Below are 26,296 nucleotides of genomic sequence, written 5' to 3'. Positions count from 1 at the left end.
AATTTGAATTGGTTAACCTGAAGGACAAGACCACTTGGGACACTTAATCTTAAATAACTGTGGTATGAGACTTTGGACTGGATATGTATGACAAAGACAGGGTCAAGTGGTGGGCTCTTTTGAACATTGTGTTATACAGGTGGGGAATTTCTTGATTAGCTGTGAAACTATGAGCTCCTTGAAAAGAAAACACTTCCATGGAGATGGTTACAGAATTCTTCTTTGCTTGAGGTCCAATTTAGAAAGTCCAGACCTCTGTCTTAGGTGCAAGATATATTATAACAGTAAAATCTGTATGTAATAGAACTCAACTGACACAGTTTTCTAATGTCAGTATGTGAAGAAGACTGGAAAGGTAATACTCTATAGAGTACATAAAAGTTCCAAAGGTATTCTTTACACCATTATATTTATGGTTATTAATCTGTAGTTCTTACTAGGCTTTCTTCATAGACTGTAGCATTTGAAGGCAAATAGGCGTCATAAGTTATTCCTGGAAGTTTTTCTTTGAACCATTTTCTTGCATGAACAGAGCCTTTGGATAGAACGTACAGTGCTGGTGACATCTAGCTCCTTGCCTGGAATCTTGCGATGGTTTGAAGTGATAGAAAAGAGTGAGAAGGAAGTGGCACCAGTGCAGTTTGCATGTGAGACAATGGAAAGTGTGAACAAGGAACTGCGGCAGCTTTTCAACCAGTACACTCTGGACAGAAAGAGAAACATCAATCCTTTCAGCATGAGATTGCAGGTAATTACAGACTGCATTGCTATACACTCCTGCAGTTTCTTGTATTTCAGTCATATCTCCATATTGTAGGTAAATACCTCATTGTTTGGTCATTGCTCATATTTTAAACTGTCCCTAGCATGATGGTTTCTACTTGTGTACATCTGAGAGAAACAAACATAACTCATATAACCATGCATGTATTTAGTAGAAACATAGAGCTGGCATGTTCCAAGTGACAATTAAAAGTGTATTTTGGTATTTTAAAGTGCTAGTTATTGCCTTGTATTATTAATACCAGATAAATGTCATTCTAAAGAATTTTTTGTAATGTCAGTAGAAAAGGATCTAAACTGTACTTGTGACTATTTACTTCTGAGGTATAGCTTTAACAACAGTCTACTGTGGGTAGAGGTTATTTTGTGCTGAATGAAATGCAAGTATGAATGCATGTGGTGAACTGGAAATGATATGGCTTTTTGGCCGATTTCAAGGTACACCCTGAATTTTCATGGAGGAGCTGATTAAAATTAACCACACCAGAATAGCAGGTTTATGTTCAGGATTTGAATTGGCTACCTCATTTCTTCTGTGTCATCCCACCCAGCTAGAGTTATCATGACCAATAATGCCAGTCAGTAGTTTATCTGTTTTGGTGCAGGGTATAATTGATGCAAACGTGATGGGTGGCATCTCCAAGTACCAGCAAGCTTTCTTCACACAAGAGTTCAGCAGACAGCACCCGGAGTTTACAGATCATGTCTACAGGCTCAAGACTCTCATACTGGACCAGGTGCATAAGTGGGATCACATTCATGCTGTGTTCAGTATAACTGTGATAATTCGTTGAAATTTCCTCCAGGGTCAGTCATTCTGTCACAAGCCTTCTTCATTTCTGTCTGTCCTTCCATAAGAGGTCCTCTTGTCTGTGTCTACGCTTCCCTGATCTCTTGTGTATATCTTCCTTTACTTGTTTTCATCACTTTGACCTTGATCTCCTCAGTGGTTATTTATTTGTCGTCTTAATATTTTGTGCTGTATAAGAAATGCCTAGCGTGGGTTTCTTTCACTGGATCACTAATTTGAACAACTTTTCTTTTAGTGTTTATGCCTTGTTACCTCGTGTCCTTGTTTTTGACTTTATCCATTCTTGCTTATTCCTTAATGCTCTAGAAACTACATGTAATTTGCTGATCTCTCTCTCTTAGTCCTTATCCAAGTGTCCTGTCCCTATACTGAAGTGGACATGTGGTGGTTTAATATGACATCACTTTAATTTGCAGTGACTTTTGTCAAATCCATACAGGTTGATAAGATCTCCTGGCTCTGTAGATTCTCTTTGTAATTATTTATTGGATTTTTCCATTAGTGGAAATTTAGTGCCCATATAAAAAAATGCTGTCAACTTTCTTCAAATCAGAAATATTATGCTTAACAGAATTTTAATTCTTAAATAGCAGTATTTTCCAAACTTATCCCAGTGTGACTTTTGTAGATCCAAGTTCTGGAGAGTGGGTTGTATCTGCATGGGCAGCTGGCACCACCTGGAGTACAGCCCCTTCATCGCCGTCTTCAGGAACGCTTTGCTCAGTTGAAACAGGGTCTTCGGGATCTGGGCCCAATGAGCAGTAGAAGTCGGGGCAAGTCCCAGTCTGACAATTCCCAAACTACAAGTATCATAAAGTGAGTGATGGAATAATAATGTGCTTTTGTAATGAAATTCTGTTCTTATAACTGGCAGTAATATTTAAAAGTATTCTAATTGTATCAAATTATTGTTGTGTCCATAGTGAATATTTAGTGTGTTTAAATTCTGAAGACAACATAGGAAATTGTGTTAATACACATCTACTCTTTTCCTTTGTTCAGGTGTGCAGTAATGCAGACTTCAAATTTCTATGTTGAGAGGTTGATTTATGAACACATTTTGTGATGATTGAAAAGTTCTGAAGGATTTTAAATGGTGTAATATTCATAGTGATCTAGGATAGCTCATTCAACAAAGTAATTGCTGGATGGATGGTTGATGGTTTGACTTTTTCCTCTTCACTGCCAAATCCAGATTGGCTCTGGGCTGCAAACAACCTCCTGTTTGGGCTCTTTCCCTTGGGATAGCACAGCCAGAGTATAATGCTAATACTAGTGCCAAGGACTGGAATGCAAGGAGCTTTACCATCACTTCCCCATACTCCCTCATGACATGTTTCCCAGACACATTTACTTAATGAATTTACAATTTGACTGGAAGTTTAATTCTGTTGTGTAGCATTCTTAATTGTTCATCAATTATAATTATTTTCATTAACTGTGCAGTGACTTGGGTACACATAATGAATCTGAAAATTACTATTTTCTATTCAAGACACATAGTTCAGAGACAAGTGTCAACATCAGTGGACACTTCAGAGATAGTGTAAGAAGTGGGACTTAACTGATAATTTGTTGTGTGAAAGCAATGCTGATTGAAAGTGAAAATCATTGACTATGCTGCTTATGTCATTTATGTAGTTGTAAAAATGTGTTTTCCAGTTATACACTCAGATGAAGCAGATTATTCAGTAGTAGTTCTAGTAAAACCCGCTCTGTGCCCAAGAGTTTGTAAACCCCAGGAGTGCAAGCCCCAGGGATCACTTTGGCCTTTGAGGAATCACTTGGAGTTGCCTAGTTCCTAGGCATGGCCTCAGTGGGGCTAGCTTAAAGATGCAACAGACAGACAGGCAGGGATGGGCCCATGAGGTATTTTCTTTGCTTATGCTAAAGCGTAAATAACATGTAAAACGAACTGCACATCTTATTTTGCAGCACACCATTGCCTCCTTTGCCTACTGAGAAGAAGCCAGTAGCAGCATGTAGTAGTGAAACCCCAAGTAACAGATCATCAGCATCTAGCACCAGTGCATATGGACATCTCCTTAGCACAGAGGAGCAGGGTACTGATGATGAAGACATCTACAGCAAACCAATGGTAACTGTACTATTGCTTGTCAAATGGGGTAAGAAGAGAAAACGTTTGTAATACAGTAGTGTGATGGCACTTCTGTGTTCTGGGCACAGAATATTGCAGATTAAAACCCTCCATGAAAATGCGCTTTGATTAAAGTACATTTTGAAAAGAGATTTAATGATGAAGATAAGTGTATTTAATTTCTAAATTTTGTATATAATTTATTTCTTTGTTAATTTAAATATGCCTTCTCTAATTCTGGTATTATGTGCAATGTATAAGTTTTATTAATTGTTAATGCATTAGTATTTTCAAATGTTTCTATTTTTTATAATAGTACTGTGTTGAGTTCATTGCTTTGCTACAAGATGTGTATATAAAGTTCACGAAGGTTAATATTAAAACAATACATGCAAGATGCATTAATGTGTGTGAAATTAAGTCCAACCATTAAACATAAACGAGGATAAAAACTGACCCCAGTTTTCCTTCTGTGTAACAAAAATATTTTGATAATGTTAAAGTTAAACTGAGGATTATTTCAGTTCATTGAAATTTAAATTTAAGGCAGTAGTTTGCCTCACCATTATGTTGTGCAGCTGGATTTAATACTCTTGTTTATTTAGTCTAGCTGCAGTTTCACAGTGTGCCTTTTCCCGTATGTATTATTAAGCATTGTGGATTGTGGCGTGCTTATGTTCTGCCATAACTATTGTGATGTCTGCTATGGGTCATTTTGCTGTGATGTAACGTGTCTTGTGTGAAGGAGCTACTGGAACGGATGAATGGAAGCGTGCATTACCCAAGTAGTCACAGAGAGTCCCTTACTCTGCCCCCTCCTCCACCAATCCCACAGAGAGAGACTAGACCACGATCTGCAGGTTACACGATGTCTTCCAACACTGACACATTGGCCAGGACACCTACACGAGGAGGAAATGACTACTCTTCCCTGCCTGTCATGCGATCATCACGGCAAGTAGATTCTTTGTACCGTGGGTAGTGATTTATGTTTGAGGCTTTTGTGATTTCAGTTTTCTGTGTGTGTTACGCACATGTATGTATAGTAGTTTTCTGCTATTTCTGACAGTCTCTTCATGTCATATCCCAGAAGAAGGTACAGTATGGTCATGAATTACATTATATAAATCTGATTGGCAAACATAGCCTTCATAACCATCGTTAATATTATTTTTTGGTGTGCCTGGATAATTTTGTTGTTTGTCAACATGCTATATATGGACCTGATTTAGCCTGCAGGCCACTTATTGAAAGCCTTGTATGTTTTTGGTTACCATACGTCCTGTTTTGAATGGTACAGTCCTGTTTTACAGCTGAATCATGCAAATGTAAAATATGTATTGAATTTGTGGTGAAGTTAAGAGCAGATTGAATTCAAGAAGTTCTTTCCACTGTTTAGTTCAGAATATTTTGTCTTCTTGTCTTTTATCTAAAACTTAAAGATTAAAATATGCAATACTGTAATGTTACCACTTGCTATATATGAATATGAAAATATGTCTCCCATCTGAAGCAAAAAATGCAGATTGAGGGTATATGAGAACAAGAGAGAGGAGGTGATTGGAGGATGGGAGAAGTATGTAATGGGGAGCTTCATAATTTTACTCTTTATTTAATATGTAAGGGTGATTAAACCTAAGAGAAGGAAATTGAAAGGGCATGTAGCTGACATGGCTGAGATGCCAAGTACATACAGCACTTTATTCTGAAAACCTTAGGGCAAGAGAACACATGGGAGAATAATATTAAAATGGATCATTACATGATATGATGTGAGAGTGTGAACTGGACTCATCTAGCTCCATAAGAGCATAGAATGTCTTCAAGAGATGAGCAACTATTACTTCTCGAGAATGACACTAAGAGTTTTGTAGATTGTACCTTGGCCCAGTTTTGTTTGACTGAACCTTTATTTTTCATGTATTGTTAAGTTGCATTTTGTTCTGTTACAGCGAGTGTCTCGATTCTGATGGTAGCCCAGTCCCTAGGCCACCCAAACCCACACATCAGCGATCCCACAGCAAACCATTCTCCTTCCCTAACAACTCATCTGGAATAATCAGTACTGGTAGTCCACCAGATGGATTGCAGTTACGCAACTCTTGGTCTGAGTCTAGTGTGGAGGAGGCTCCACCGCTTCCTCCTAGAGGGCAAAGTGAGTGTCATGTCCCTGTGCTTGATTGCCTACTTGAGAATAGAAATTAGTACATGTGGCCCTTGAAAATACCATAGCTTGTTCCCATAGACATGTTGTATAACTTGTTGCCTAATACTATAAATTGATTGGGCTGGAGTATGTAGTTTACATTATTTTTCAATATAAAATTTTTACCAAAACTGACATGAAACAATTTTTGTAATTTATTTTAATTATTGTTTTCTTGCCATTATCTTCTTCCTCTGTCTGCTAATATGGCTTGATTTTTTAAAACAAGAATTTCTGTTCAGAATATATAATATCTGCTTGTCTTAAAATGTTTCAGTCTGTATGGTGAGGTAACAGTTCCGCTTATTCTTCTACCTAAGACATTTTTACATTATGTAGGTTGTATATTTCATACTTCTCTGTATAATTTCCACCACTACAGATTCCAAAACATATTCAGTTTGTGCCTTTGAACACTTAGTTTAACTTCATAACACCATTTTATTAAATTTGTAAATAAAATTACAGATGTTACACATGCAGTTAGACCAGTTATTGAAATTTATGAGAAATTAGTATTTTCCTATTTATTATTGAAAAGCCTCTGTAAACATGGATACATTTAATTTAATAGACATGCTGTATACTTTTCATATAGGAATGTTTTCAAACATTAAATTATGTTCTCTGTGTTTTGTGTTCAGCACCTGACAAGCGGAACACAGGCTTGTTCATCGATACCAGTCAAACACCACCAGCTCCTCCCAAACGTCTAGTGAAGAAGGTAAGTAGGTGAAGTTTAGACATGACCATTTTCAGTTGCTATGTTTTCTTGATTTCATATGCACAAAACAAATTTTGTTCATAATATTGCAATTGTATTATATGTGATATCCCATCAAGTTTTTTTAATGAGGAAATAGGAATGGACTCTTTAGATGGCCACTACAGATGCTAAAGAAACAGCATGTTTTTGTGATGTTATTATGATTATGCCCTGCTCTTTTCATCCACATTACCTCTTTATTAAATATCAATATATACATAGTTTCATTTTAGTACTAGTGTAAGAAGTACTAAATTCCATGTTGGTCCTGAGAAATGTTACTTTTAAGAATCAGTGCAACTATAAGATGCTCTTATTATTTGAAGGGATCATCAGGGGTCTTCAGCATTGACTCAGTGGTTGATATCAGCCTGGAGTCATCCACATCAGAGTTTCCAGAGTCAAACAGTGATGGCCATGACTTGCGTGATTCAGGCTACTCAGAGTTCTCTCAGACACCAAGCAGTAGTATCAGCAACAATTTTAACAACTTGTCTTATGAAGACTTTGATCTCCCCACACACCGCCGGATGGGGAGTGGAGATAACACCAACATCATGAACATTTCCCCTCCAACTATTTCTCCCCGTACTCAGTCTTTCCCAACCCCTCCTCCAATACCACCCAAAGCTATATTCAATCCTCCTTCCTCTCTTCCTGCAGCACTGACTATGCCCAATTCCCTTCCTGATTCCACTGTCAAGACTCCAAATGGAACACTAGACCAGGTCAAGTGTTCTTCATCTATTATGGTAGAAAACAGTTTTGGGGTCTCATCACATGGTGGCAGCCCTGGTAGCACTGTGGAAAACTATTCAGTTCCAAGACTTCAAACACAGAATTCTGCTATGGGAGACAGTCCTTCATGAGCGCAAGGTTTGAGGAAATGACTTGAGATTGGGATAGGTGCCGTACCTCTGCTCTTGTGTCCATGATGACTCCTTTGCTCCAAGTCTGTCTGTTAATATTAGTTCAGTGGAAAATGGTCTGCTTCTGCCATACAAGTGTTGTGTTTGATTCTGGATGTTCCGTTGTTGAGTGACAGCAGTCCGATCTGCACTAGTCATGAACTCAAGACTGCAATAGAGTACAGAAGGAACCATGGCTTGGTGAAGATGAGTTACAGTGGAAGGACACATGTTTGCACAGTGAACTTAGAATAGGAGATAATCAGCACATTACTTTACTTAATTGAGATGTGGTTTTCTTTGCTATGTAATAAACATCTTAGACAATGGTACAGCAGAAAATATCTGAGATTTCTGCCTTTGGATGTGACATTTTATTCAAAGTAAATGAACTTGCACAGTGAAGTAAGAAATTTTATTCTTTCTACTTTTTAAGAAATAAAATAACTATGCACAAAATGTGAAGTGTGTTTCAAAATCTTGAACTGTTTAAATTATAATAACCTGAAGAGAATGATCTTTGCTTCAGAGTGATGTGTGTACTTTCCTGAACTAGGAGACATGCACCCGGCAGTCAGTAGTACACCAGATGTGCATTCATAAACAAAATTTAAGCACATCTTTGAAAAGGATTTGATTAATTCATGAGTACTGTAAACTGCATATCATATTTATAACAGTTTACATATATTGGTCTGTCTAGAATAAATATGTATTTACATCATGTACCAGTAGTTAAAAAAGTTTAAATTTTTAGCCATTGCTCAGGTTTACAGAAATCTTGAATGTGTGTAGGATTGAAAACACTGTGTTTGTTATTAGAATTATATTTGAGTCTGTTTTTTTATTGTAAACAACAAACTTGGGCTTGTTTAGTTGGGCAGCGGAATCATCTGACATGGTCTTTTGAAAGTTTCCACAAACATTTCTGAAGTGAGATAGTCCAGATTCTGTTGCTTTTTTACCTTTTCACTGCTTTAACCTCTAGAGACTGTCTGATGTGTTTATTTAGCCACAAGCAATACTGAAACCAAATAGACATAATGACTGGTAAAGTCATAAGTTTGCAGGTAGCTGACAACTCATTTCCATCTATTACTGAGTCCAGAGATGTGTGGAGAGAGAGCTTTACTGCAGCTTCCAATTACACCTTTATGGAGTAGTACTTAACCCTTTGATTACTAGCATTTAAATCCCCAAAAGTGCTTAAACAAATACTATGTTAACACTAATTTAAAAAATATATATTTGAATTAGTTTTGCATGAAATTTATAAATAAAAAAGCAGATGAACGGTATCAGTCATCAAACTCATGAATTGTTAGGCTGAAAGTAGTAGTATTATTCCACCCCAGCTAGGAACACAGTACATTTTCATTGGAAACATTTTTCTGTTCAGATGGTCAACTTACAGCCTCAGCAATGCCAAATTATATCTATCTATCGTTGTCTCTTTATTATTAATAGTATCTGAATATGAATCAGAATGTGAAACATTAAACTAAAGTAGAACTTAATTTTATGTGAAAGGACTTTTACATTCTTTTCCACAAGTAATATGTATGTAATACATTTCAGCTGTAGCAATTGTCTGTGTGTGAAAAATATTGAGAAAATATTCATGGCTGATTCTAAAGAATAGTAAAAATGTTGAATTTATAAAAATTAGAAAAAAATAGAAACAAATTAGAAAATATCTTCTGTAAAGAATAACACAATTCAGGCACTTTATAAATTGTTGATAGAGAAACTGTTTGAATATCCCTTTAGATTTTGACAATCATTTTATTAAAAGCAGCCATTATGTCAGGAAAAAGTACAAACAAAATATTTACCTGACTGACTAAACAAACTTTGTCTGAGGGTCTTCTTGATGCAGCTCATGTTAAGAAGTACATTTAGGCCACTATGACTGGATAATATGGACTGAAAGTACAAATACATTTTGGGCCAAAATATTCAATATGAAGTGTTGTCAGAGTTCATGCACATTGTGTTTGGAACTTCACTTCAGTGTGAATTAGGTCAAGAAAGTTATGGTTTCGAACTTTGACTTATTCTGCCTTATCTCCTGACCAAGTGTTTGTGAAAGCTTTTTGAGTGCTCTCCACAAACATACCCACAGTGTTTTATAAGTCATGGAATACATTTAGTGACAGCCATTAATGGAATTAGCACATTACTGTGAAAGAGACGACTAATCATAATGTACACATAAAGTTGTGTAACTCTTAGTATATTAGTATATTGTGTTTGTGAAGTTACAAGACAGGTTCAGACGAAATGAATTTGGAACTAACATATGGAGTGAGCATTAGGTTGGTCACGTTTGAAGAGCTGTCAGTGCAGAACATGTTCTTAACATGTAGTATGCTGATATTGTTGCAACATCTTATTTAGAAATACATACGACATGGTATCAGGATGCATTCCACTGTGGCATTTATTATAGTCTGGTTTGTATAATTATGATGGGTACATGGTATGACATGGATGAAGTATATTGTGTGTGTGTATATATATATATACACACACACACACACACACACATATATATATATATATAAAAAAAATTACCTTTGACCCACAAAATCTTTTATCTAGAGGTACTGTGATTTAATTTTATTGATACAGCTGGAGCATGAAATTAGCCATTCACCTTCACCTGTGGTGTACTGCCAAGTTTCCAATATACCAGCTTAGGTACTAGGATATCTACATGGTGTACATATCGCAAGTTCTTACTACACTGAAACCCCAAATGGTACTACTGATGCTGGAGATAAGCCAAAATTGAACATACATTTGTAAGACAATTGCAATTGCAAATTCACAGATAATTGTAATTTAGATTTCTGTCTTCTGGGTTGTTGCGCTGTGTAGTCTGGTCGATGTTAACCAATGTTTCAGAGGTCATAGTACCTCCGTCATCAGGGCGATGAATGTGCCAATAAATGCCTATAAACTTATTGGCATATTTATCGCCCTGATGTCGGAGGCAGTATGACCTCTGAAACGTTGGTTAACATTGACCAGACTACACATCGCAACAACCAAGAAGACAGAAATCTTCATACTCACCGCTGTGAAAACCTCAAATCTTACATAAATTGTTATTTAAATAAAACTTTTGCAACAATATTTTGCATAATTTTAGTGATTAGTAATTATGTGGCCATGGCATGAAGGAATGTAGTATTTTCATGGGTTTATTGACTGTGTTGTTAATTGCGATGATCTTCATTTGTGTCCTGAAAGATTTACACATAGAACTCGACAATGTTTGATGCAAGAACTGATTATTTAATTGATATTACATGAAGCAAAACTTTGCCTTATGTATCATAGAGCTAAAAGGTGATTCTTTACAGCCCCTGTGTGTGTGTGTGCATGTGCACATGCGTGCATACATAGTTATAGTTGTGTGTTTTACTGAGGACCCCACGACAAACCCTTCACCTTAGTCCTTACAACAGAAGCACGTTATGTCATGTGAGTGATTTGCTTTGTCTTCATTCAATTCAGATTTTCATTCTCTACAAGTTTGCAGGGTTATTGCAAATTAAATATGAACTTTTAATATGTTATAAATACAACAAACTAGTTTACACTATAAGAGTGATGTTACTGTCAATAGAAACAGCAAGTTTTAGTTTGTGTGTCAGGATCCAATTTTTTGTGTTTATGTGTGTGCAGGTAAATTAAACAAAATCTCTGCATTTTGCTTTTAGCAGCTCAACTTTGGTGACTGTAAATATCAAAATTTTAAAGCCATTGCATCAATTGGGAAAGAAAAATTGCAAAAGTATGGGACAAGAACCTATATTTAGCATTTATGAAGTTAAAAGAATTACTTTTAATTCATATTGATGTAGCTTTTTCAGGACTCTTAGATACTTCAGAGAAATTTTGAAAAGTGAATACTTCATCTGTAATAGTTTCATTAGTGTATTCAGCCAGCCTTTCTTGTATCTTTGTGAACCTCATAAAATACTCTTTTTATTTTTGTATTCTAAAACGTTAGATACAAAGGAACGCCATAAACCTGTGGTATGCAGCATATGTCCTTTACTTTCCATGGCTGGTGTTCAGTGTGTGACTTCAGTTTTTGGGGATGAGCTTTGTCAAATTTTGAAGGTCAACCTACATTTTAGCAATTACTGCAATTTCCATTTTCAGGATGAATGAATGTGTTTCTAATGGTAGAATTACTAATGTTTTCCCTTTATCAGCTTTTTTAGTAGTAAGGGAATTCTTTTATTCATGTCTGCTCCAAACTATGATATTTGTTAAAAGTCACATGAAAGTTTCAGTCATTGTGTTTCTGTTGTATGAACAGGTTGAAAGTGGTGTATTATGTGGGTAATATTGATTCCTGAATCCAGAATTCCTTCCAATAATTAAAGACAAACATAATTCCATAAGCATCATATCATTCCATACATACATACATAGCTTAATCATTCCCATACCTCTAGAGCATGGAGAGTGGAGCTGGGGTTATACCATGATATTAATGACTAGATAAATTTATTATTGTAACCCATTCTAATGCTAATACTATAGGATGTATGTAAATACTGCATGATATTGTAAGTTTGTTGATAAATAGGCATCTTTTTTATCATTAGAGGCTTTTAGTCTTCGCCTATATTGTATTCTTTCATTTGCAGCTCAGTGATATGTCATGCCTTCCAGTCCATGAAGTTTTGTTTCTGTTAACTTTGTACAATGAAAGAAGGTGAAACAATGATCACTGTAGTAATGAACAGTGATTTACACATCCATTTGCTCTCATCTTAACCTCTATGAAATTGGTACCTATATAATATAAATTCATTTCAGAACAATTCATTATAAGTGGGGTATATGTCTACAAGATTATTATAACTGGGATACATTATCAGTGTGCATTTCCTACAACATGAGCCAGAATGATGTGAACAGGCTTCTTCTGGTAATATGACCTTTTATATTGTGGCCTCCTTGGTATTGCCATTATGATTAATTTTGTAGTGTGTGCAATATTTGTTAATATTTGAGTTCAGATGAAACAAACAAATTTTAAGACAGGCTGGCCAGTGATATAGTGTAGCTGTCAATTATCCCTTGTGTTTGGCAAATGGAACACCCCACATTTACTTCATGCATCTGTTTGAATATATTTTAATTAATAATCATATCCACATATTTGTACTTGCCATGCTCTGCACAGGGGCATTTTACTAGTTTGCAGATTTAGTTATTCCTTTCCTATTTTGCACAACGTGGTATGGATTTAACACTTTCCATTCTCTGATTTAGGTATTTGGCCCCTATGTTCTGAATGTATTTGTTGTTATACTTTAGTGGGAGAGATGTCTCCTCTCAACATTATAATTGAAGATGTCTGTCTTCTAGGATGATGTGTTTTTAATCTGGTACATCATCGATAAACTCCTACCCGACTACATGGAGCAACATTGCATAAGACAGTCGTCTAAAACCTCGCCACATTGAGAACCTGAAATATCACCAACATTATAATTGCTTATGACAATGATATAAACTATATGTCACCATGCAATTTATTAAAAGAAAAAGTGCTTGAGTAGATATCAGCATGGAGAATGGTAAACTAGGAAAACTGAATTCTAAATTTATTGTGAAGTACATCAAAGATAATATAGAAACATTAAAGGAGAATAATGATCATATGACAGACAGTTTTGAATATAGGACTCATATTGTAGGAAAGACTGTTTTTACAACTTTACTTACAACTTGAAATGTGACCTGCGATACCAAACTACACCAGTTATAAAATATCTTGTCACTGTTTTTCAACCAAATTTAAATATTTATATTATTAATAATACACACACATATATATATATATATATATATGTATATGACAGTAGTATTATTGTCAGACCTAGTCATTGTCAGATGTGATTTTGTTTTATAGAATTGATTGGCCACTCTGGTGATAAAATATGCACCAAAGTGTTCTTAATTCAGTTTATTTTGTTGTTTAAAGGACAGTGTGGTTACATGTTTTTTATATCTACTAGTAATGGCTCCCATTGCTCATAGTTATATTACTTTTGCACCATAAAACAGAGTTATTTATATTTTGAGACTTTTAAAATGTGAAACCACACAGCCAATAAAGGATTTCATATATGATATTTAAATAAACTTAGATACTTAAAAAGAATAACTTAGACAATGTGAGAAGTCCATTAAGTGCATTTTTAGATACTGGTACATATTAATATTTTTATGAACATTCTTTTCATGAACTTTATGTATCAGAAATCAAAGGCAAGAATTAAACACCACTTTTGATTATCTGAATTTTAAATGTAATTATTATTATTATTATGTTTATTGGTTAGAACGATGAATGTGCCAGTATAGTTTGGGACATTTTGATTGTAATCTTCAAGAATTTTTTAAATGTGGCCATTATACATGAATTTAAGAACAGTAATAAATATATTTAGTAATGTGATTGGATGAATTTGTGAGGGTGGTAACCCTTTGACCCATTCCTTTTACATTGTCTTGTATTTTTGCTGTCAGCTGATTCCAAATCCTGTCATATCATCCTGAATTCATCTGAATGTTTTTATTGCATATGTAGGTGGTATTTGGGCAGAGAGGTAAAATAAAAATGTATTGTTTATATTTGATTTCAGATAATTTTGCATAATATAGAGGTCCAAACTGCAGAAGGACATTAACAATCTAATGACTATGCTACAGCCTATGGAGAGTAAATGACAATTTTCAAAATTCCTTCCATAAAATGCTTTTCCTGACTGAATATTGATTATGTGTTTTCACTCATTTTATCACTATTGAAATGTATTGTTAATGCAGTAATTACTCATGTTAGGATTTACAGCTGAAAGAGGGAAGAATTGCATGAAACAGTTGAGTCAGTTCTAGAGAGGTACTTTTCAAATCATTAAAATTGTATTAATTGAAATCACCAAAAATGCTTTAAATGTTTGTTTGTTTTTCCTTAAGAGGTCTCGCTATTGGCTTTGCTGCCACTCTATACGCACATAATGTTTATAAGTACCTTATTACACCATGTTTTAGCTCATACCATCATAAGTGTTTCATTTGTCATGTTCTGTAAGAAAGTATGTTGGGATATTCAATAATATAACAAGAAATATTGAAGAAAGCATCAAAGTTTATTTGTAATAAAGTAGATTGAGGAAATTTGTTGTTGGTGCATACTATATGTGTAGTTTTAAAAGACTTGCTGTATGTGTGTATGTCTACCTAATCAAAACTATGATTGACGACTTGGTAAGGACGCAACCTTTGCATTTTATCTTGGATGAATCTGTCCAACATATGTTAATAAATGTTAATAGTGGAAAGGAGGAAAATGATGGTCGCTTCTGATAAAACACAAGATTGTTAATTTGTTCCAGTATTATTTTTATAGTCTACGTAGTGTGGGAGGGGGAGATTAATTTTTGCTGGCACTGAATATTTTTAATAATTAGCAACAGTGTACATGCAGTTACGAAATTCCTCTTCATTCGTAGAGAGATTGATACTAGTCATATCGTCAGAGTGAAAAGAGGAAAATGGATGTCAAAATTTGAGAAAAGAAAGCTTACACTTTACAAAAAAAGGCAGAGACACAATTAAAAAAGAAAAAGATTTAATGTTTGAATATGATCTGGGAACGAAATTACACTGAACGAAACGACGGCTAATAATGCACTTATATTTAGAACTATGTGAGTTCGGAATTCGTGCCATGAAACAAGTTACGGTTTAAAAGTCATAGAATTATTGATCGACTCAAAGGTAAGTTAAATGTAAACATAGTAGGTGAAATACTCGATGGCAGTTCCAGTCCACAAGGACAAGCGCAACAATTTGATTAATGGCTGACACAGTGAATTTCAACATTGATCTGTAATTTAAAAAAGAAGAAGAAGAAGACCTCATGCTAGTTGTGTTGATGTGCAGCAGATGGCAGACGTTTTCAATGAAGGGGGTTAGATTGCAAACTCAGTGATGGGGACATTAGGGTTCGCAGATCAAGGTTTTATTGGCTATCGTCTTATTTCAGTTGCCGATTAAGCACGCAAGAGGACTCTGGTGTAGACGAATCTCGCATTTTATTCTCACGTGCGAGAATGATTCACCGGTGAAATTGGAGAGGCAGTTTATCTGATAGTTTTGTCAATATGTGATGTGAGTGTAGATAAAATGTTTTTCCATAAAGTATTATGAGACACCACGAAGTTCCAAAAGCCGAAACTAAGCACTTGGAAAACAAGTCTTTGTTTAGCGCCTTTATGACTGTGATTATTGATTGTGATGTCACAATGAGTGAAGTATATGAGGCAAAATATTCATTTCGAGGGTTCGAAGATTGTTTTGTTTGTGATATTCAGCCAACAAAATCAACTCCAAACTCACCTAGTCCAACTAGAAGTGTACATGAAAACAATAATAAAGTTACGACAGATCAGCTGGTGAAACTCAATAAGTGTTTTGCCAAGATGGCATCAGACGCAATGTTAAGATCTCCTATTATGAGTGCTAAACTTGAAAAATGCAACTCGGAGCCTAACGTTTCAAAAGAAACGGGCAGTGCAGACGTTGAGAAGAAGTCTAATAAATGTGCAAGCTCATCATGGCATAGTTCGCAGTCAGAACATTCACTGGCGGGAATTTCAACTCTCTGCCTGAAGCAGTCACAAAAGAGACTGTTTCTTGCATTCGACGAAGGAGACGCCTTTGAGGTAAGAAGTAGCCTTCTTGTTGAGCTCTGCAAATCTGATAGTAGTCTTTTAGAATAATGATTATAGTAATGTATAAAACTGCTGCATTGTCTTTTTAACCCGGTTGTCAACAGTTATAACATTGTATGCTTAAGTACCAGTGCCATTTCAGGTATATCCCTATTTGTACACTTTCTAAGATTTTCTATGTGGGTTGTGATTTTCTGGCATATGACGAACGCTGTTCATTTTATGTGGTTACCGACAATTAGAAGAAACATGTATATGCGGTATGTTCCTCCGAAACGCTGGCAAACACCTACAAGAATTCCCGGTGTCATAATTCAGGAGACTACAATCCTCAGCCGTAATCTTGATGTGTTCTTGTAATCTCCACTCCTCCATAGTAATTATCCTGCGGTAATTATTTTCATACTTTGGATTCTTTCATTGTTTTTTTTGTGTGAAGTGGTTTTGTTAATTGGAGTACCAAACAGTAAGGGGCTAGACTCCTGACTTCATTTATAAATTTGAGTGTTGTTTCTTCACTTGACTTTAAAGTCAGATGAACCTTGGAGTGAGTAGTCGACAGAGCGCCACATGTTCAAGATCTCTATTTTTATGTTGTGTTATTAACTGGATAGTTTATTGTAATCAATCCAGGACAATTTAAATCGGTTTGAATCCCGGTGGTACTAGTTTATTCTATAATTTCCATCTTCCGGCAAGTTGAAGAGAAGAACTGGAAATAACAAAATGGTTTATTTTTCCTCGTCTGTTTCCTGAAAGTAAATTCATGAATTTTTAGTTTTACTTAGAGCCCTTAGAGATTATTATATTTGCCAAACTGTTAACACGGGAGGAAATAAAACAGAATGAAAGTGTTTTTACCATCCATAAATAGCTTATAATGACGGTCTGTAATTTATTACAATGAACTTTTAGAAAATATTCATAAAGTACTTTCTTTCTGAAGTAGAATAAAACAAAAAATACTTTTTACCAGCCTCCTAAACAAAATTAGGGAATATGTAGGAAGTATTGTAATTTTTAAAATAACTAGCAGACTGCATAAAATATGTTCACTGGGAACGTCTTCGAAACCGGAATGGAGAATGGAAAATAGCCAAGATGGCCTAAATATTCTTACCAAACTTTTCCATGAAACAGTGAAATGTGTTGAATGAATTTATAACATTAGCCTCATGGTGTTTAAAACTATGTTCAAAAGAAACTTATCTTCCAAACTGCAAGTACACCGGAGGCTGAAACGCGTAAACAAAGAGTAAAAAGGAGTTTTATCTTATTAGGGCTGTAGCAGCGGTCTCTGTTCGTTTCACCTCATTTCGAAATTTCTCTTTGCAATTTGAAATACGATTTTTTCTGTCGTGTAGGTCTTGAGCAAGGATGAGCACGTGTTCTGGTGGGCCGTTCGGGCGGCGAAGACTGATGCTGTGGGCTTCGTACCAGCCAACTTCTTGAGCCATGCTGCTGAGAAAGTGACTTTGGACACATATTCACAGGTAAGCTTCAGATTCATATCATCAAATCCCAGGCATGCAGGCTAATACAGAGTTGTTATTTAAAGCACTCACGTAGGTACAGCATAAAAGTGAAACCAGAAGCAGGTCCATCCCCGTTTAAAACTCTCCCAACCTCCCGAGTGATATTCGAGTCAAGGTCAATGCTGACGCCTGTTACGCAAAAGCTGCGCAGATGCGAATATGGTGTATTCATGAGCAGAATATGTGTTTATTCTCTAACCTAATTCGCATGTAATCGTTTTATTTTGGCCGTGAATCATCTAGAATTGTGTGTCTAGACAAGGAAGTGCCAAACTTTATAAATAATCGGACTCGTAGCAAAATGTTTGTCTGATACAAGTGTTCATCCCGCGACAGAACAGATGAAATTACGGCCGTATCCATTTCAAGCAGTGCATCAACCATGAAAACACGTGGCATTGGAGGTGAAGCTCGGCGCACCTTAACCCCCACACTCGTTGCAAGTGAGTGGTTTATCTTCACGCTCCGCCTGCTCTACCACCGAAGAAAGAGCCCTCGGTATATACCCATTGGATAGGCGGCTAAGTGGGTATCACGTCATAATCCTCACCGGAAACAGGATCCCGTCTTCCAATCCGTAGCTAATTTCTGGAGGTACGGAGCAGTCCCGGGGTGTGAAATTGAAGAAATCGTATGTGCGCAGCAGGTCTGGGACCAACATACAGGCTGAGACTCTGATGAAAAATGGCGTATTAAGCAACAACTATCACTTTCTCTTTTTGTTCCGACATGTAGATGTTTCACACAGATTAATAAAACGCAGTAGACATGTCTATTGTTATTGAAGGATTCATATTCCGAGTGAAAGCTTTCCTTAGAGGGATTTTCGCAAAATTTGCCTGTCATTGAATTATTGTATATGCTGGCCATTTGTGTTTCTGAATCAAGGAAATGAATAGGTCTGTCCTTTGTCATTTCTGAAGTTTGGATGGAAATGTCTAGCCTTTGATTATTTCGCAGTAAAAATTCCGAAAACGGGAAAGGGTATAAAGCTTGGCCAGTCACGTGTACAAGATTCGGACTGTGGACAAGAGAGAGAGAGAGAGAGAGAGAGAGAGAGGCCTTACGGAAGAGAAAAGAATTACGCGCCTGTCTAATTAGCCTACAGCTGCCGGAAATAGACGCGTTGGGGTCTGTTCCTGGTATATTTGCGTAATTTATAGCAAAGGTTTGATGCTAAGAATAATGAGATTGTTGCTGTTATGACGACGGTGTTGCAACGGAACGTGTTTTGGGATAATTCAGGACGCGTCCCAGGCATGACACTGTAAGCGCACCTTTCACACGGCCTCCCAAATCTTAACGTCAACGTGAGGTTGGTACATTTGCTCATAAGACAAGAAATGTAGTTACCGTACACAACTTACCTGGACAATTTATTGCAAAGACATTAACCAATCTGTGTAAACTTCAAGTCTTGTCTTAAGAGTTTCAAAAACATTGGAAGTTACTGTTATTTTCTAAGGAATTTTATTTTTAATGCAATTAATTGAACACTTTGAAACATGTTCTTCTTTACTTTTAAGAAGTTGCCCACTTGTACGCTTTACAGACAGACAACCATATAGCAAAGGGGATAGGCGCATTTTAAAACTTTTAGTTGTTAACGCACTTGGAAACCGATAACAATAGAAGATGGCTGTCTTATAGGGTGTTGCGCCATGTAGTCTGACAGAAGTTTACCTAATTTTCAGAGGTGCATGCTACCTCCATCATCAGGGTTGTTAGGGTCGGTAAACTTCAGCCGGGCTGACTACACGGTGTAACATCTCTTCATATTCTCCGCCGTGAGAACCTGAAATTTCACCTTTAACATTCGACTGTAATTGGACACTATTCTGTTTAGAGAGCAGGAAAGTGATAAAATCTAAGAAAATAAATATGTTATTGTTGTCGTCATCATAATTATTATTACTGTTAGCCTACTCCTGAAATATAATTTTAAACTTTCGTCCAAACAAGTGGACTATAAATGGATTTCAGAAGCCACCTGTCATGAATAAATAATCCGCGTTTTGCAGAAACAATTTATTATCGTGTTCATTAGATCCCGACTCTTAATACTGTCCTGAACTATCCCGAATCGTTACTACTACCTGTTTCTTTAAGAGTCAGCGCGTAGCAGCAATATTTGTACCATAGACGTATTCCTTATAGACTCACGATAATCTTGCTCCCATCTCTTTGTGAGCAGAAAATGCCGCACAAAACCAATAAGGATTATGCACGTGTATCCCGTTTACAATTATTGTCAATACGTTATAGTATATGCTATATTTTGAATATAGTATATATTGACAACTTTACTTTACGCTATAATAATTGTGAATATTTATGGTTCTGATCCCGCACGTAGGCTTCTTCAGTTCACTGATCATGTGCTCAGTGTAACAGTTTTGATGGCTATGAACTAACGAAATTCAGTCACTGTTGATTACGGTGAGTGGGTGGTCTTTGTTGTTTAAGATGTTTGGTAGACGTGCACGCCATCTGTCCCGAAAGCACTCATTTAAACAGACGAGTTGCTACGGCCGTTGGTGTTGGATGTATACGCTGTTCTCTCGAAGTTTTGAAGTCTTGCCGATCTTGTAGTTCTACCGAATTTGTAAATCGTCATACCGCGTGTGGAATATGACGGAATAAGTGTTGGTTTAACTCGAATTTTGATATAAAATGCTGTAATCGCAAGAAGACCTCTGTGACAGAATCTTTCATTGGAATGATCAGGAAGACATTTTCTTGATTTTGCCTGAGGAAGTTGGGTAAGATTGTTACAGATCAATTGGTTTTACTTCGGTGTTATGTGTTTTGTTCAGAAAATACTTGTCGTGCAAGGCGTTAGTTTGAATCCATCATATTTTTAAAACCTCATTGTTATTGTTTTGACATGTCACCCAAATGTCCAAGCAGAAAACACATTATTTTGTTATTCGGACGTGTATGAACCAACATTGCTTTCATATAAATATTGTTGAATTTTATTTAGGCATGTATCTCTATCTCAGAGTTAAATTATCATAACTCACAATAAGGTACATTTTTAATACAAACACATGGTTGTCATTCTATGCCATTTTTCCAAATTACAGTCGAAATTGATTTGTTGCAGTAGGCTACTGCTATGTTCAATTAAATGTCATTAAAATGATTTTATTGGAATAATCAATGGGAAATATGTAACTAGGAGTTGTGGTTGTGTGCCTCTGACATACGGATTTTGTTATTGTTGAAAATGACACATTCTTTTCTTGCAGTCTCATTTAATCAAGCAGTCACTTTTACGATTTTATTTTCAACAAACGTCGAATCGCAGTTTTACAAGAGATAAGTCCAAGTATTTCAAACAACGTCGTTAAATAAATTAGGACATAGTCTGTTGATGTTGGGTTGTCAGTTTGCAATTACGAACGCTTGGATAAAATTGCTTTCCAGTGAATAAATGATGTTATCGACCTTGATTTACTTGTCTCTGTTATAAGGTCACATTCTAGGTGTGTACAGGTCGACGTCAATCTATGCCGTTGGTATTCGAGGCATTTAATGTGTAACATATTGTGTAAACTCGTAAGCTGTGTGCCGGGAATGGAATGATAATGCGGAAGACAATGTGACCACCAAAGTCCTTTATTTTCTTCACCTTCCGTACCCACGTCTGGCTTCGTCTTCGCAAAGTACCTGGTTTGAATCTGTTATTCTGACAGATTTTTATGCTTTTCCTCAGTTCCTCCAGACATCTGTCCTATAGTCGACGTACCTTCAGATAGACCAATATATTCAAATTTTCCCTCCTTCCAAATTATTTCACTCACATTTTCTTACAGGTTGGCACATTGCGCCCATTCTAGACCTGATCATTGCCAGTTTTGTACGATATAAGAAACCCATGATGTATTTTAGAACTGTTCCAGTATTTCTTAAGGCTTTGCGGTTGGTATTTTGACCGATGAAAAGTGCGATTTGTGAACACAGTCGCCGACATTTTGTTGGGACTTGTTCCACTTATTTCACGAGTACCGGGTATCAGTAATTACCATTGACACAAGATGAACAGTACGTGGTCGTAAGTCGGAGAGAAACGTTTAATAGAACAAAGATGATTATTCTTACCGTCTTGTGTACAAAATAAGAACACTCTTAAATTATTAATATTAACCACAGCTTTTAAAATATAATCGAAATAAACGTTCCTTCTAAACAGCAGGCTTATGAAACAAAAGACGAAACTACCAATTCTATTCGTAGCCCTCGAATTGTTCGCTCAGTTTCAGCAATCACTTTTAAGAAGACGGTATTTTTCGATCGCGTTATTCAGTTAAAAAGGTCGACATGACTGGTTTCCTGAGATATACTCATTTAATGATTTTTCAGTCACAGGGTATTGACTAGGAACGAAAGGTCTCATTTTTGCAGGCACTGCGTATGTCATACCGTCAGGGAAAATCACGTAACGTATCGCCCTTTTCACCTTCAAAGTGCCACCGAAAAAATATGGATGCCTTCTACTTTCGAACTCTTTTGACCGGAAGTGTCTCTGAAAACCATGAGCATGTCGACTTCTGGACACTTTACTTTCGTAGCTCATGTTCCACTCTTGCGCCCTTGACTGGAGGATATTAAGCAAGTATCCGGATCATACCAGCGGTTATAATTAGGGTGAAGGGTAAACAAGTAAGTAGACGGATGAGGGGCAACTGACTGGTTCTTCTGTATTCTATGCCAAGGTTAATGAGAATGACGAAGTTTACGTGGAATTTGTAGGACGTATGAAGCAATTCGAGTTGTTGCGTCAACAACTGTTGTACTCACAGGTGACCCTGGTAGAACCAGTGTTTTGCATCGGTTGATAAAAGCGTTTCAAAGCCCTTGTCGTATGCCGACATCGTTTTACCATAGTCGAAGACTACTTGCTGTTTGTTGTTATCTGTACAGGAAAATTGTTTGTGAAGAAAATGTTATGTATATATTCTTCGTATTATTAGTGGCTACAAACAGTTTTCTGTATGCTTAACATTAATTGAGATTAGTAATAAACTTTTTATAGGCCTAAGCTTATGCACCTTAAAAAGTTATTTTATGTATGTAAGCCTATATTACGCCTTTGTATGAAGTTTTTGATACTTTCGAGGCTAGATTGTTTTTAAAAACATTCAAAATTCACTGTTGGGTTTCTGGGCACGTCAAAGCTTCACCAGCCGCGCCAGCCTTTAATTGTAAGCGCTCTTATCAGTTCTTACCTAACTTCAAGGCACAGACAACCTTCGAAGTGCTTGAAGGCGCCAGGAACTAGCTCCCCTTTTCATTTTGCTCTTGCAGATGATTCGTACTTTTAGGCGGCCGACATAAAGCGAAAATGTCGGCCAAGAAGGAGGAAAAGAATATGAAGTTTTATTGCAAGTTCAGTTTGGATAACAATCTGACTCAAACAAATTTAATAGGCGCACTTATTTGCAGCAGGTGTTGGCTTCATATGCAGAACTTCGCGCACCCAAAAGTCACGAAAACAAAACATCTCACCAGAGAAACCAAGTCCCGCGACAAGTTCATGAGTCTCTTAAGGTACAATTTGGCTGCACGCGACAGAGACGGGAGACGGACACATCGCAGCTTGTCGCCACACACTTTTGAGGTGACGACCGAGACATGCGGCAAAGTGTTTGTTTTCTTTGTTTTCTTGAGACATACGTGCACATATTCTGTGAAAAATGAGTACAAAAATGCTTCTAAAAAGGTTACTCGAAGAAGAAGAATAATAATAAGAAGAAGATGATGTGTTACTGTGTTATTTGTTGCGAAAGAAACAAAGAAAACCTATGAGTTCAATATTCAAAACCAGACGCGAAGAAGGATCTTTCTGTCGGTGGTCAGTGGTCGGTTTTCTGCTACCAATTCTACCAATTGCTCATCTTGGTCACCAGTAAATTTAATTTCTGCCATTATTTTACTCAACAACACACTTGCTGCCTGAGCCCGTCGCGAGACACTACTGGTCCGAGAGCAGTCTCCTGTGCTTTGTCTCTGTCGCCTGTCTTTGTCTCGCGCTCGTAATTGTACTTCATACGATTGTACAGAGAGCAGACAGGAAGCGACCAGTCTCGGTCTCGTAACTCTGACGCCTGCCTCGGTCGCTTGTCTCTGTCGCGTGCAGCCAAATTGTACCTTTAATGACGCGGAGCGACATTCGTGTGGTCGAAGCAGTCCGATCATTGCGTATTATATACAGTACTGTCTCGAACCTGTGTCCGCCAGCCAGCAGCTACGCGTCGTTGCTGATGGCGTGCTATCGCGTTTTGTGACTAAGTTATTTCATTTGTATAACTTTTGAAAAGCCGCAGGGAAGAGACCACTTAACGAGACGCATGCGTGGATGGGAGGTTGAAATTAAAATCGGTCTTAATAGGTTAGGAAGATGGAAATGGATTCAAGTGGATCAGAATAGAGTAAGATGACTGGTTTTTGCGAACACTTTTGTTGACTTTTTTGGTTCTATAAATGGAGGGAATTCTTTGACCAGCCAAATAACTATTTACTAACTGGTCAGATGAGACCCTGAAATATAGTGTAAAATTGTTAACCACGTGTATAGGCTGTAAGCCCTTCAGAATGGTTATGAATGACGAGAGGAGATGACGAATCTCAGCTGGTCGGCCGGTTACGTTTGCTGATGTGATTTTGGTGTTCTGCTGTATGTGGGGTAAAATTCCGGATAACCTCTTTAAGTAAACATTAATCATTTGATTCTCAATACCTATTTTCTTTGATCATGCTATTTGGATGAACGCTACATAACTTGTCCTGTTCAGTTAGCGTCGTTAAATAACTGAAGAATGTTATCTGTAGTAATGTTTCGCGTGGCACACAAAGGGCATAAGGTACACATCGTGTCTGGATGTAGGTTCTGCTACAGTTTCCAGTGTCACATCGATAACCGATGATGCACATTTCGTCGACACGTTGGCTTTGCGAAATACGCTGACATATCTGTCAGCAACTTTGGTTATCTGCAGTGTGATACTGACATACAAATTGCAGAGTTGTGAATCATCAAACACATGATGATTATGTAATTACCGACTTTATGTCTCATTGAAAATAATTGCCGAATAGTCTGATGGGAAATTATTCGTGAGAACCACACAATGTCCGGCATGGAACGAACATTTTTAATATATCTCATTCTTCTATCTATATGCCTGCTGCGTACACGCATCTCATCCTCCAGGCAAATAATGAATGTGTGAAATTTTGTTAATTTCTCTGTTTTTTGACGTATCTAGTCCAGAATTCCATGCTAAAAGCTTAATTTAATATGTAGGCCCTATATATTCATATAGATTTATATAACATAACTTTCAGACCTATTTAAAATTATAGTAGCAGCCTTTCTCGACCAACACTGCTCCATAGATCGCTGATTCGTTATAATGCTGGTATATCCTGTTGCAGTCAAATACTTCCTGGAAAAGGCGTTAGACAATGCAATAAATTCTTGATGTCTTCTTCAAGAATACGGCTCACAATTCTATAGAGGACGAGCCACACCCGGGCACACCTGTTCCACGTGTTCTGTAATTAATTTTGAAAGAAAAATAATTACATTATTCAAATTCATATATGAAATAAGATCATGCTTAGATATGTGTTATGGTTTTTGTAACCCTGTGAAATTCTGATGTTGAATTTAAATGACAAATTACGATTTTAGGAACGCGTCTGAATCAGTTCTGTACTAAATGAGCCCACATAACGCCGATCATATAGAGTACTCGTGTCCAGGAACGCATACTTGGCGTTTAATGGGGTATGACTGGCCTCCATATTGTAGTAAACACGTGTATACGTACATGCTGACAATCTGTTTTCAACAAATTACACCTGTGATGCCTCGAAGTGAAAGTCATGGCCTTTTCGAGTGGCCTTATCAATTTCAGTCGTAGTTTATTGATACGCCAGAGTGTAGGAAGAAACTGAACAGTGAATTTAATGTTGTACGCGTCCATTCCGTGCGCTCTTATGACACATGTTTGTGTATAACCAACAGCCTTTTTCACTTATTCGTTATTTATGACAGCCGTGTCTGAGCTCTCGGGCCATCAACTGTGTCAGTTGTACAATTTTTTATGTTGATTGTCTAATATCTAATGTGGTTTGAATGTCAGCAATTGCTCTGTCCAATGTTAAATTCTGACTGCAGTTTTTTGAATCGATATAAACTATCGTGTTTAACTGGCAATGATGATGGGCCATGGGCTCAAATTATTTTGTCATAAAACAATATAAACATTGAAGAAGGTTGCTGGTTATACACAATAATATGTAGAGTGAATGTATCAACATTTTTAGAAGTCCCGTGTGTTCTTCTATCTTTCATTACGTTATGCCAACCCCGAAAATGTAACGGCGTGTGGCGATGAA

The 26,296-nt window shown here is 36.7% G+C and overlaps 2 protein-coding genes across 6 annotated transcripts in view; both read left to right on the top strand.

The window, feature by feature from the left end:
- Window positions 1-14,068, top strand: part of spg (dedicator of cytokinesis spg) — a 115,273-nt gene extending 101,205 nt beyond the window's left edge. For 4 of the 5 annotated variants that reach the window (XM_022069437.2, XM_022069436.2, XM_022069439.2 and 1 more), the window contains 8 exons: window positions 533-748; window positions 1,389-1,520; window positions 2,223-2,410; window positions 3,530-3,692; window positions 4,438-4,646; window positions 5,645-5,847; window positions 6,543-6,622; window positions 6,991-14,068. In XM_022069437.2, coding sequence (XP_021925129.1) covers window positions 533-748; window positions 1,389-1,520; window positions 2,223-2,410; window positions 3,530-3,692; window positions 4,438-4,646; window positions 5,645-5,847; window positions 6,543-6,622; window positions 6,991-7,533 — 1,734 coding nt within the window. In that variant the 3' untranslated portion in view covers window positions 7,534-14,068. Of the gene's footprint in view, window positions 1-532; window positions 749-1,388; window positions 1,521-2,222; window positions 2,411-3,529; window positions 3,693-4,437; window positions 4,647-5,644; window positions 5,848-6,542; window positions 6,623-6,990 lie in introns of those variants that run through there. The other variant, XM_087352206.1, reaches the window with a different exon arrangement.
- A 1,634-nt stretch (window positions 14,069-15,702) lies between these two features.
- The window catches only part of LOC110832449 (uncharacterized), a 66,237-nt gene continuing 55,643 nt past the window's right edge, over window positions 15,703-26,296 (top strand). Inside the window, exons 1-2 of the mRNA XM_022069466.2 lie at window positions 15,703-16,340; window positions 17,714-17,842. Coding sequence (XP_021925158.2) covers window positions 15,822-16,340; window positions 17,714-17,842 — 648 coding nt within the window. The 5' untranslated portion in view covers window positions 15,703-15,821. The remainder of the gene's footprint in view (window positions 16,341-17,713; window positions 17,843-26,296) is intronic.

Source organism: Zootermopsis nevadensis, unplaced genomic scaffold (assembly GCF_977971745.1).
Source record: "Zootermopsis nevadensis isolate Lab colony 2312 unplaced genomic scaffold, Znev_1.0 Znev_ptg000020l, whole genome shotgun sequence".
Lineage (NCBI taxonomy): Eukaryota > Metazoa > Arthropoda > Insecta > Blattodea > Termopsidae > Zootermopsis > Zootermopsis nevadensis.
This window is presented reverse-complemented; position numbering and strand designations above follow the sequence as displayed.